The sequence below is a fragment of the Aricia agestis genome, chromosome 20 (assembly GCF_905147365.1).
Source record: "Aricia agestis chromosome 20, ilAriAges1.1, whole genome shotgun sequence".
Classification (NCBI taxonomy): domain Eukaryota; kingdom Metazoa; phylum Arthropoda; class Insecta; order Lepidoptera; family Lycaenidae; genus Aricia; species Aricia agestis.
Window position 1 is genome coordinate 3,510,942 of NC_056425.1, and position 13,105 is coordinate 3,524,046.

A 13,105-nucleotide genomic window follows, 5' to 3' on the forward strand; every position below is an offset into this window, starting at 1 on the left:
AAAATTAATATTAAAGGGGGGCTCCGATACAACAAACGTGATTTTTTAGGTTTTTCGCTCGTAATTAATAATAGTAACAGCTAGACACTTGAGATTTTTACAAAATCCTGAATTATATTTGCACTTTAATAATTAATAATAAAAATTTAATTAAATATTTTATGGGGGGCTCTCATACAAGAAAAACAATTTTTTGCATTATTTACATAATATTATACAGTCCTTGTCGTTATGCCTTAAGCAGAAGATTTCGTAAACACTTCTATTAATTATTTATTAAGGGTTCCTCGAAAGTTGAATCACACTGTCAGAATCACAATTCAATGATTTAAGAGAGACTCAACGTAACTTAATGAATAGTTACCACAGATAGTTACAGAACTTACGCTGCATTTATTTGCTGCATTTTGCACTAAGTTTAGCTTACCACAGATTATTACGTAACTCCTACTAATGAAATATCTGGCTGAAAAAAAAATTTACTACTTGCCCGACATGTTGGAAATGTGGCTTGACAGATAAGGGCAAAATATGAGTGCCGAATTTATATTTTTTATGAGTATAGGCCACTTTGTTTCTGCCGCCCCAGGCAAGTATAGTCTGTACTCTGTAGGGCCTCTATGGACGGTGCCGCTCCTAGGCCGTGGGCTATAACGGCCTATTTATTAATCGATAATTTGACGACCTTTGTGCGTCAGTTGGTAGCTCAAGCCGGGGGTTGCGGGTTTGAATCCCGCCGACGGAACAAAAAAGTTTTTAAAGTTCCTGGGTCATTCATGGATGTGTATTAAATATGCACGTATCATTTTGTAATATTTTTTTTAAATATATGTATAGTATAAAAGTAATAAATATATTTCCGTTGTCTGGTACCTGTAACACAAGTCCTTTAGGTATTTGCCACGGGGCCAGACTGACGTGGTGTGAAGCGTCCATAGATATTATTATTATACATTATTATTATTAATCCAGAACTGCAAAACTATAACTAACGTCTCTATAAAATTTTCTTAATACTAATAAAGGTATATATTCCTTTTTTAGTATAAAGAAAATTTTAAGGCTCACTTCTTACCTAGGTCATTTCTAATAACAACTTTAATAGCGAACCCCAAACGGTAGAAAGATGAAACTAATTGTGAATATTAACTTAATTTAATGCTTTAATATGTGTTTCATGGCCGGTGACTTGAACATTTAAATGTGTATCTGCATTTCTTCATAATGTTATTATTTGATTATTATGCATATTATTGGATCTGTTGTAAGTTGTAACATTTACGGTTTGGAATTATTGCTTTTTCAAATTGCATAGGGTGGGTTGCACCAACTTACTTTAACTATAACTTTAACTGTAACCATAACAAAATGTCAAATGAACTGTCAAATTCCATAGTATATATGCATAATGGACGCCATATTTGACGATAACCTTAACCTTAACTATAACTACGCCTCTGGTGCAACCCACCCATAGTTGTTAAGCGAGCGATCAATTTTAACAGATAGATTATTTACTTCTATGTTATATCACTAATATATATCTTCAAGCTTAAACTACTCAAATGATTTTGATGAAATTTGGTATGGAGATTAGAGATACTTTCGAGTGCCGGGACAGGACATAATTAATATAGTTTTTATCGCGGAAAAGCTCGTTGTATAGAAGAATATAGGTGGAATGAATTTATGGTGCTAGACGCTAGTCTTTTTAAAACTTTCTTTTAGTCTTTTTAAAAGTCTTTTTAGACTTTAAAATATTTATAAGGTAAAAATATTTCTTGTAAGCTTTCGAGTCTCGCTTTGACTTTGACCTGGATATCTTCAAACCCTGTATATATGTATGATAATATTATTTAATGAACGCAAACGATCTACTGTGAGGTTGGAGACATTTCGTCATCGCATCCGAAAATAAACAGAATTTATTCAAGCATATATAAGTATACATTTTTGGTTACAGCATTTATTTTTCTGTACCTAATCTTATCATAATATTAGTAGTTAGCGCTCACTGTTCCTAATGTTAAATTACTTATTAGCGCATTAGTTTTTAGCGCATATTTTGAAATAATGTTGTTTCATGTTTGATTTGGATCCTAGCGTCATGTAGATGTAAAATAAGGGTTCCTTGTTGACTACGGAACCCTAAAAACAGGAAGGGGATTCTGCCAATGCTGTTTATTTAATATAATTTGAGTAGGTAAGAGTTTTAATGCTTAATTTAAATAATTATATATCGTAATAAGTAATTACCTACAAAACGTGATTAATTAAATATCACCTACCTGCATGAAGGTTACTTTGACAATAATTACATACTTATTATATTTATAGAATCTTAAGTACACCAGAGCCGTTATCACTTGCTAATCGTTTGAGCGTGCATTGCCTCTACATGCAATATTTACGAAGAACGTGAAAAAAAACATATCAATAAGCTTGAACATAGACTGGCCCAAGTGGACTTAGATCCCCCTTACTATTTAAACGTTGTGTATAAGTACCTAAAACTACCTACAGACGTTTCAGTTTTGTCTATGTATTAGCTTGACAGACAAAAATGTGTAGTTAATAACCTTACACATTTTTAAAGGTACCATCGAGAAAATTGATTCCTAGTCGGATCATGTCAATTCAATGTTAATAATTGTGATCTGTCAGCTAGATTTGACGTAACGCGACCAAACTACGTAGGTCCCCCATCTGCCTAGGAATCTCCTCTGATAGTACATCTTATTATAATAGTCCAAAGTCCAAGCCAACCGAAAGGCAAGCCATAAAAATACTATATTAATTAATATTAAATTACGTATATTTATGACGAGGACGTGTTTTGGATCATACAAAGGTAAAAGGTGACTTCTGTGGCTGAGTTCGTGAGCACGTTGGTAGCTCAAGCTGGGGCGGGACCGCACAAAAAGTTTTCAAAGTGCCTGGGTCATGGACATGTGCATTAAATATAATGTACGAGAGCCCTAGAACATTTTTTATTACTATCAAGCTAACTTTTTGTGAATAGCTTCATTTTGATAAGACGAACAACATTTTTATCTGCGAAAAATGTTGGAAGTGGTAGCTAACAGAGATAGAAAGGATTTCATATTTTGACTTGATGGTTCTAAAATATGGATTGTTCTATTTGTAGGACAATGTTACTCTTAAATTACATAACTATTAACCTATCAATATACAAAAAATCTGCTTGTTAGGGTTCCGTTTTAGGGTTCAGTAGTCAACCAAGTTTTGTTGATTACAGAACCCTGCGACGGCGGCGGCACGGCACGGGGCCGAACTGATGTGGTGTGAAGTATCCATAGATATTATTATTAAAAGAATAAGTGCATACCTGTTGAGTATAACCGGTCGTGGTGGGGTAGGTGTAGGTGTCGTCGCAGTTGCTGCTGTTGCCGCGGTTGTGGTTGTCGGTGTCGTGGTGCGGGGAGCCAGGGTTGGCGCAGGGAGATCGTTACCTGGAACAAGAAACATTATAATATACATAGTCGAATTGAGAAACCTCCTCCTTTTTGGAAGTCGGTTAAAAAGGAGATAAGCCAGAATAATCCAAATGTTTACCAGATTTACCAGAGGTTACCAGATTAACCTCATAAGTGAATAAGAGGAGCCCGTCCAAAAATTATAATAATTGCCATTAATTTGAAAGATAACTCATTTAAAATGCAATAAAATCGTGATTGCAAGGTCGTAAAATTGGACTACACATATGGAAATATTGCAGATATACATAGATGTCATATAATACATTGTAGGTATCTAGATGTTTCTAGATAAAGTGCTTCCTCTTAGCCAATATTCAGCAGATTTTAATGTTGCGCTGACCACTCGTTGACCGTCAGTGCTAGTAATGGGAATTAATGCTATTTTCTATTAATTTCATTAACATGCTAATTTTGATGTCACAGCATGCTAAGTATTATTGCTTTGGTATTTGCTAAAAACGCGGCATCGTGAATTATCGGTTCGCATCACACCGCTCGCGTCGTGTATTATTTCGCATCGAGTGAAAAATACCAATTCATTAACAGTTAGCACTGCGGTGCGAAACAGCGCGCACGTGATTTTTATCATGATCGCAGACTGTTGCTGCGCACGATAATATTAGCAATCGTATTTTTTAACAAGTACGATTAATTTAATTATCCCTAATAGGCATTTAACAATTAATTATTATTGCTAATGCTATTTTTACCAACACTAGTCAGTGCTCACACCGAAACGTATGAAATATCAGCGTTGACCGCTACGCGGTATTCTAAACAACTTCCTGGAATTTCGTACATCTTGGACGATGAGCGCTCATGGTGCGCGTGCGATCGGCGTGTGACTAAAATCGGCCTCAATTCTTAGGCTGACTTCACATTAAGTCGCGCGGCTGCCGCACTACTCACGACTTAATGTGCAGGCAACTTTACTCTGTGGCTCTATCATTGAGCTACAACAACGTTAGAAGTTCCTACTTTAGGGGCAAAATCAAAGAGCAAGAATTGAAAACATACGTTAATGACGTAGAGTCCAACTCTAGTTTTTTGTTGCATAAACGGAGGCTTTAGGACCAGGAAAATGAATTAAAAAAATGTAGAGTATATGTATAGCTAGATATTATATGAGCTAGAATCTAGAAGATGCAATTGATATGTTGCAAAGTTTGTTCAAATTATTAGACTTCATCCACTCATGTCTTCAATTAAGATTAGGGTTGCCACCTTTTTTTGCAAATAAAGTACATCGGCTACTTTAGGTGAGAAAAAAAACGTACACAGTATAAAAATATAGTACAATTTATAAAATTATCTGTGAGTATAAAAAAAATGAATTATGTACTTTGTTAGCTTCTTTAAAACTCGAGAACGGCTGAACCGCTTTGGCTTATTACAGTCTTGAAACATTCGTGGAAGCCCAGGGAGGGTTCATGTTGGGAGATAAGTGATAAGAGGTTCATCGGGTCATCTAGTTTGAAATAAAGTATTTTTGCGTATTTTATTATTTTCGAAAAGTACAAAGTACAATTGTCTAAAATAACGTACAATACTTCTATAATAAAATACGGGTGGCAACCCTAATTAAGATATCAAAAATACACATTGCGAACTTACCACCATTAGGTATAGCATTAAATTGTTCATTGGCGAGGAACACCTCGAAGTATCTGGTGAAGTCGCCCGTGGGGTCCCACTTAGCCTGCAGCTTGGCCCACTCCGCGGGGTACTCCACCTTCAGCCGCTTGATGATCTTAACTGCCGTCCGCTTCTGCCGCTCCGTGCAGCGGACGCACTTGGTCCGGAGCGCTTCGGGCAGCAGTCCTGGAAAAACATTCGTCGTTAGTGATTTAATGTTGCAGTAGGTTGAATGGAAAACAGCACGGAAGAATCATAAAAACAAATATGAAACTATAAGCTAGGCTTTCAACTTTTTGTTATAGAGAACGTCGAAGGCAAAATCAATGAGAGTAATAATTTTGAGTCCAAATTGTTGCTCACATTTTTATTGTAATGTATTGGCTATACCATGGCCAATGAAAATATGACCAATGCATGGTACCGTCTACCGAATACCGATGTTGCAATTCTTATGAATAAGAGCCAGTCTACACGGCGCGTTGCGTCGACGCAGCGCTGCCGTTGCGTTGTTTTACATACAAATAACCAAGGTGTTCACACGGCGCGCTGCGTCGTCGCAACGCACACATGACAGACAGCACCCCCCGAGACGAAGCGGGAGGGGGTGTTGACGTTGAGGGCCAACCCACACGTATCACAACTACAACCACACCACGTGGTTGGACGTATAGTTTTCGTATTGTAAATGAATAAGACTGTTTACACGTACCACATTTTGCAGTCGTTATCGACGCGTCTGTGATACCGATAACCGACCGCATCGCAACCACGGCCGACCACATCGCAAACACAACGTTGCGTCGATGCAACGACAGTGCGCGCACGCCGCCCGTGCTCTCGCAAGGATAGCAATAATAAAGTTTCTTCTTCGAATTTCATGAGTTTAGTCAACGTGTTTCCGCTATAAAAGCCGGAGTCGAACTATGTCTCCACACGACGTAACCACATCGCAACTACTGGCGACAACGCAACCACGTCGACATTTTGTCGATACCACAACGCAACTACAAAAAGCTGCAGCGACGCTATTCACACGTACCCACTGCTTGACGGCATCTTGTCGTTGCGACGTGGAATGGTTGTGACTTGTGGTACGTGTGGGTATGCACGACTACTTTGTAATAAGAATAACGCAGCGATGACGCAACGCGCAGGCGCGGTCACAGCCTGAAATTTTGGAGGGGGTCACTCACTACATCTACTAAAAATTTATTGGCAAAATTTCCTTTTGACCTTAGATTTGGGGGGAGGGTCATGTCCCTTGTAACCCCCCCTTCGGACCGCGCCTGGCAACGCGTGGACTGGCTCTAAGACAATCAATTTACTATTTGAACGTAGATTCGAACGTTGTTACTATAATTGAACACTAAGTTATATCTATGGACAACAATCCTTTTACCACTCTCTATGCTACGAATCCTTACTCAGAAGGGCACAGTACTCGTAATAGTAGCTTAATAATATTAACAGGTTTAGGTATAAGAGCGTTGATATTGAAGTTATCAAAATATTCCACGCGATGCATCAGAATTCTGATGCTTATCGTGCTATCCGCTACTGGATATTCTGAATGGTTTTTATAGTCATTTGATTCAGACAAATGAGTAAGTATGTATTTAAAATTCAAATATGCTCAAGCTCCATTCTTAATTTATAGATAAGATTGTCAATTACATAAATAACATAAGTTTTATTAGTTTATTGACTTGCTAGGTAAAAAAACAACGGCTTGGGAAGAAAATGAAACGGCAGTAGCAGGTATACATTTTCGCCGCGCTGCAAACATACCCACATGTTACATGTATGATATATAATATTATGTGCTATAGCTTATTTTATGGGAACCTTTAACGTTTTTCTATAAAAAAACATCCTATAAAAGGTGTAACAAAACTAAGTGATAATACTTTGAGGTGTGTATGTGTTCCTGACATAAAGTTCACTGTGAAAGTAGCAACGCTGAAAGAGCAAACATTTTTTTTGTGATTTGTAAGCGCCCGCGCGTCATGAATTTTTTTCATACAAAGGTGAAAAAAAAGTGACTCATTCACAGCTGCTACTTTTACAGTGAACTGTATATAGGGGACCCATAGTGTACCCTAAAGTAATAATACTTTCTTACTTTCACTTAGTTTTGTTACACCCTGTTAACTGTATATGTCATTTTTCAGGAGTAATTTTATAGTGCCCAAGTATGTGCGCAGTACACAAGAGCACTCTCTATTCCTTTACTCTCATAACCCAGTGGGACGGAAGACCGACACGACACTTCAGGCGCAGGACCGACTTTTTACATGCCCATTCGACGCATGGATCATCTTACTTGTCATACAATCAGGTGATCAGCCTGCATTGTCCTAACCAAACTTGGAAATAACATGTTTCCAACGCGGGAATCGAACCCACGACCTCCGAGTCAAGAGCCGCGCTCTATACCCTAGACCACGGAGGTGGCTAATTAATTAAATTAAAATAAAAAATAAAAAAAAAATACTCCTGCGTAGCTGGCCTGGTTCCAATGAAACCGGCCACCGTCACCGAAACCGGTGTGGGAGCTATTATGTCATTTTTCAGGGTTAAAAGTGTCTTTAATATTATATAGAAAAGGGTAACAGACAGACACAAATACATTTATATTATTAGTATGGAATAAATGGATTGATTAATGTATCTCCTTTTATAAACGTCTGGGAACAACCAAGATTGATTGCCACGGGAATAGAACCCTTTATCTAGGCTTCCCAGCTATTGTAAACCATATTAGGAAACTAGCCAATTATAGAACGCATCCGAGAATAGCCCTTATTTCCTGCTATATAAGTGGTGTTTTTGCTCAGAAAAGCTTTCAAGGTCAACACAGTCCTTTTACAGTCTCGACGTTAAAATATAGTCCTTAAGTCTTGGCTCTTAAGGTTATTTGAGATGTAAAATAATGTAGAATGTAGTAGTGTCACGCAGCTAGGAAACTTTTTGTTGTGATGTACACTTAATTGCTTGTACGTGTGAGATATATCTCAAGATATATCTTAATCCGGTGCACACTACCGGAAAACGATTGTCTTAGAGATGTAGCAAGCGAATTTAATGTAAAAAGTTTCTGTGTTAAATTAATTTACTTTGAAAACTAATAAAATATTTATATGCACTTTCTTCACTATGTTCAGTAATTATTATTTATTTTAACGTAATACACGACCGGTTTCGAAACAATTCATTATTCATCATCAAGATTCAAGCGTCGAAAAAGGAGGAGAAAATGTACGGTTCTACCAACGCGGCTGTCTATGTCAACTCTGTAATTATCACTTATTTTTGTTACACACTGTATACATTATATGTATAAGTTGTTTTTCTTTTCGCAAAAGATTTTCTAGATTTTTTTTAGCTCAACATTGAGTTCTTGGTAAATTAAAGACATCCAGCATGTCTTTAATTTACCAAGAACTCAATGCGTTTGAACTTTAATCCGTTAACCGCGGTCAGTAGCTGCTGGTAAATGTCCAAGAGCTTTGTTTTTTATTTTTTTTATTACAATGTGAATATTAACACTTAACATGCACTTAGCATGCCAATTACTCACTGCTGTGACTCTAGATCTATGAGAATAGATTGTTTAGAGCAGGTATTTTCAACCAGTGGAGAGTACCTACACATAAATCTAATTCTAAACGCGAAACTTTAAAATCGATCACATTAATAAAACAAAAAAAAAACTAAATTCTTATTTTAGTATTAGTATGGATGTACGACTGTGCCCCGCGGTGTTACCCGCGGTATATTAGGGAAAATAAATTGTGATATTAGTCAAAAATAAGAAGTACGCTGTATGGTAATCCCGGGTTTAATAGAATTTTATTAAAATCGTTAAACTTTCTTATTATTATTAGTGTGATAATTTAAATGATGGACTATTTTGCACTGTATATTGGGTGTGGTAAAATCAGTTAAGGATCTGGCTTAAAGATATTGTTAGGCCGAGTTTGCGTTTCGCGGAAGCCTTCCTTTCTATATTTTTATTTTCTGGCGCCCTTAAAAATTAGTAGATCATACCTTAGAATGGCTGCCATGGAAAATATTTATTTAAGTACTGATGAACAAACAAAAAGATATCTTCGATTGAGATTTTGTTTCAACCTGACAATATTCAGATTGTTTCTTTTTCTATTGTCATGCTAAGCCTGCAGAGTGCAGAAAATATTCAATTAACTTTAGCACTTATCAACGATAACTTCGTTCATTGATAAAAGTAAGTTCTAAAAAAATTAGAGAAAAATGTTGCGAACTCCTGACATTATAGTCATTCATTCAACAACATGCTATCAAGGTTACGCTTATGCAAATAAATATTTAGATCACATATATTTCCTCATAGCCTGATTTACAATATCACCTAACGTGACACATGCGAATGCGTGTTTGTTTGCATTCCTTATGTTAATGTGACGCCGCGTTAAAGTAAAAAACCGTGTTGAATATGTTTTATATTGCTTGTTTCCTATGAAAGGCAGGCCCGGCCTCTCATAGAAAACAAGAAATGGAAAGGGCGTAAGCGACAAAATGGTTTTTGTCACGTAATTTAAAAACGATAAATATATTTCATATAAGCTATGGGCAAATTAAAGTGTATTCTTAAACTAATGTATATACAAATTTTGGAAGCTTAAAACACTGTCATCTGTTGGCAAAATTAGAATCCCTGTTTTTATAGAGTTCTTTTTGATCAATTATTCTGTGTTATAAAAGTTGACCAATCGTGTTATGCTATGGGTAATTCAAAGATAAAGACATGATGAATACTGACAATGAACTTTAATTTCTTAGCTTTAGTAATTTTTGAGAAAAAATCGATATCGCTGCAGCCAAATTATCAACGCGTCAACTTAAACTTGCATGCTAGCAAAGCTGCAGTTTGGTAAACAAATTGTGTTGTTAGGCCTATGCAGCTGACATTGTATATCTTGGCTTTTATAACGTATAAGACAAAGACGACATGGAAAGAAACGAAATAAAATAATCGGCCAAGTGCGAGTCGGACTCGCACACGAAGGGTTCCGTACCGTTATAGTTAGAGGAAAAATAGGCCAAAATTGTTTTTTTTTGTATGAGAGCCATCCTTATTTTTTATTTTATTTAAATATTATTATTAATTTTTAAAGAAGACATAAGTAATATAACTAAGGCCTTTTTGTACATTTGAAGTTGCCATTATTGATATAGAGCAAAAAAGGCCAAAAAAATCACATTTGTTGTATGGGAGCCCCCCTTAAATATTAACTTTATTTTGTTTTTAGTATTTGTTATTATAGCGGCAACAGATATACATAATCTGTGAAAATTTCAACTCTCTAGATATTACCGTTCTTGAGTTACAGCCTGAAGACAGACAGACAGACGGACAGACAGACGGACAGACATCGAAGTCTCAGTAACAGGGTCCCGTTTTTACGCTTTGGGTACGGAACCCTAATAAAATGACCAAAACGTTCAGATTCATTTTCAATATATCGGACCTATAGATGGCAACACAGATTTGCGTAAGAGTGAAGAATACTTTTATTCGTAAGGTTTATAGATTTTTTAAGGCTCACGCTAGCACACGATAGCCAAGCAGTCTAGTAAGCATTTTTAGGGAATCGTCTCGGCTAGCTTTTACTTTAATAAAGACTTGTAACTTGTAAAGTTTATACGTGGGAGAGCCATGCTTCGGCACGAATGGGCCGGCTCGACCGGATAAATACCACGTTCTCACAGAAAACCGGCGTGAAACAGCGCTTGCGCTGTGTTACCCTATTCCCTTTCCTACCCTCCCATATTCCCTTCCCTTCCCTACCCTCCCCTATTACCCTATTCCCTCTTAAAAGACCGGCAACGCACATGCAGCTCTTCTGATGCTGCGAGTGTCCATGGGCGACGGAAGTTGCTTTCCATCAGGTGACCCGTTTGCTCGTTTGCCCCCTTATTTCATGAAAAAAAAAAAAAACTTGAGTTCTCCCGTCCTTCTGAGCCTAAAAATTCCTTAAAAATCCCTTTAGGGAATGCTTCCCTAAAAATGCTTGCTAAACTGCTTGCCTATGATGTATTATAATGCCATAATGCCTATTCAAAATAAGTATTATTATTTTAAATTCTCATAGACCTTACTAAGGACAGCAGGATTACAAAACAAGTTTAAAAGTTACTTTTACACATTTCGCAACATGTAAAAGTAGTTACAAACTAAAATTAAACTAAATTATAAATCTCAGGCTGGTTTTATTGTTAAGCGTTTCGGCAGCGCCGTTGGAGCGCGCGCGTTCTAAGATGTAACGAACATACGGGCGAACGGCGCTGCTCAAGCGCGCGACTTAGAAACGCAACTACTACCCCCATACATCTTCGAACGCGCGGCGCTCCAACGGCGCTGCCGAAACGCTTAACTATAAAACCAGCCTTAATATTGAATTTCGTTACAAATATTTTCGTACAAGGTTCGATGCAACTTTTAAATAATATTATGCACTCTGTGGGTATCTCAGGGTCGGCCATTTTGTTTATAAGTTTTTATCTCATGGGCCAAGGATCGTATACTTACATAAATTAATACATTTTAATTAAGTATATTATTAGTTTAAGAACATTATCTGGTATTGACAAAAGTGTCTCCAAAGTCGCTTATTGATTTGTATTTAAAAATAATATACATTACACACGGTGTATTAAGAGGATACACCAGGGGCTAGAGAAATGAAAAAAAGTACGTGTAATATCTATAGCTGTCTCCCTTACCTCAAGCCTATACCGCAGAAAGCGATAGAGACAACTGCAGAAAATCAACGATTCGTTGTCCCCTGATTCCTTCTCCAAAACTTAACCGATTTAAGTACTTTTTTCACTAAAGATTAAAGAAAGGCTTGAGCTGTGTTCCTATGTTTTGCTTTTTTTTGTATAATCTAGCCAAATCTGTTTTCTGGACGTTTAAACACAGCGAAAAATCTGGCCATTTTTTGTGGTGTTTGATATATATGCATTTTTGGTTGACAGCGTAATAAACATCCATACATCAATCCTAGCAATGTAGCCTAAAAGTATGCATTGTCGGTACATTCCTAAAATTTGTAAAATCTAATAATGTGGCCTACAGAAAGTTCTCACTCCAAAACGCAAAACATTGGCAACTGTTTGTGCCTTCGGCGGGATTCGAACCTCCCACCGATTAGCTACGCTTCAGGATTTTCCATGATGACTTCTAATCATAAAGTTAATATACCTAGCGGAATAGAGTAACAATCTCGAGCTGTCAAACGTAACCGAAATTGGTTTCATCTGTGTGTAAAAATATGTGTACGTATATACTTACACAAGCATGATTGAACTTGACTTCTATGAGATAAATTGTCAACGTGCGGCTCGTGCCGACTGAACGCCAAAAAAAGAGTGCTGCTGTCATGTAACACGTCTCTTTTTACCACGCACTGTTACTGATAGTGACATCTCTCTTGCGCAGGCCTATATGTTTCTCTATTCCGCTAGGTATATTAAATTTATGCTTATACAGAAACAAACTCGTATTAGGTACTTATATTGTGCTTCTGATGTATGGTATGATATGATGGAAAAATACTAAGGATCTATTCACGTCCATGCAGACGATTGAGATAAGTTTTGAGACGGATTCACAAACAAAATTTACACACAGAAGTTTTTAGACATAATACGTTTTATTTATGGTGCAGGAATGATAAACTATTTTATTAAGGTCGTCTAAGAGTTTTACGCCCATTTTGTCGGCATGATTTTAATATTATTTTAGTCATACTTTAGGACTTTTCTTTTCTCGAACGGTACATTTGTGATTGGCCTCGAATAAAACTAACCTATGTTCCTTCCTTGACTATCTGTATTCCACCAAATTTCATTTAAATCGACTTTAGCATGAAGATGACAAACAGACATACTTTTGTCTTTTACTTATACTTAAAAAAGCAGGA

General features: G+C 36.8%; 1 protein-coding gene across 1 annotated transcript in view; it reads right to left on the minus strand.

Annotated features, from left to right (window-relative positions):
* LOC121737224 overlaps window positions 1-13,105 on the minus strand; it is a 52,207-nt gene that overhangs the window by 14,860 nt on the left and 24,242 nt on the right. Inside the window, exons 2-3 of the mRNA XM_042128833.1 lie at window positions 5,115-5,321; window positions 3,350-3,473 (exon numbers count right to left, since the gene is read on the minus strand). Of these exons, the coding sequence (XP_041984767.1) occupies window positions 3,350-3,473; window positions 5,115-5,321 (331 nt within the window). The remainder of the gene's footprint in view (window positions 1-3,349; window positions 3,474-5,114; window positions 5,322-13,105) is intronic.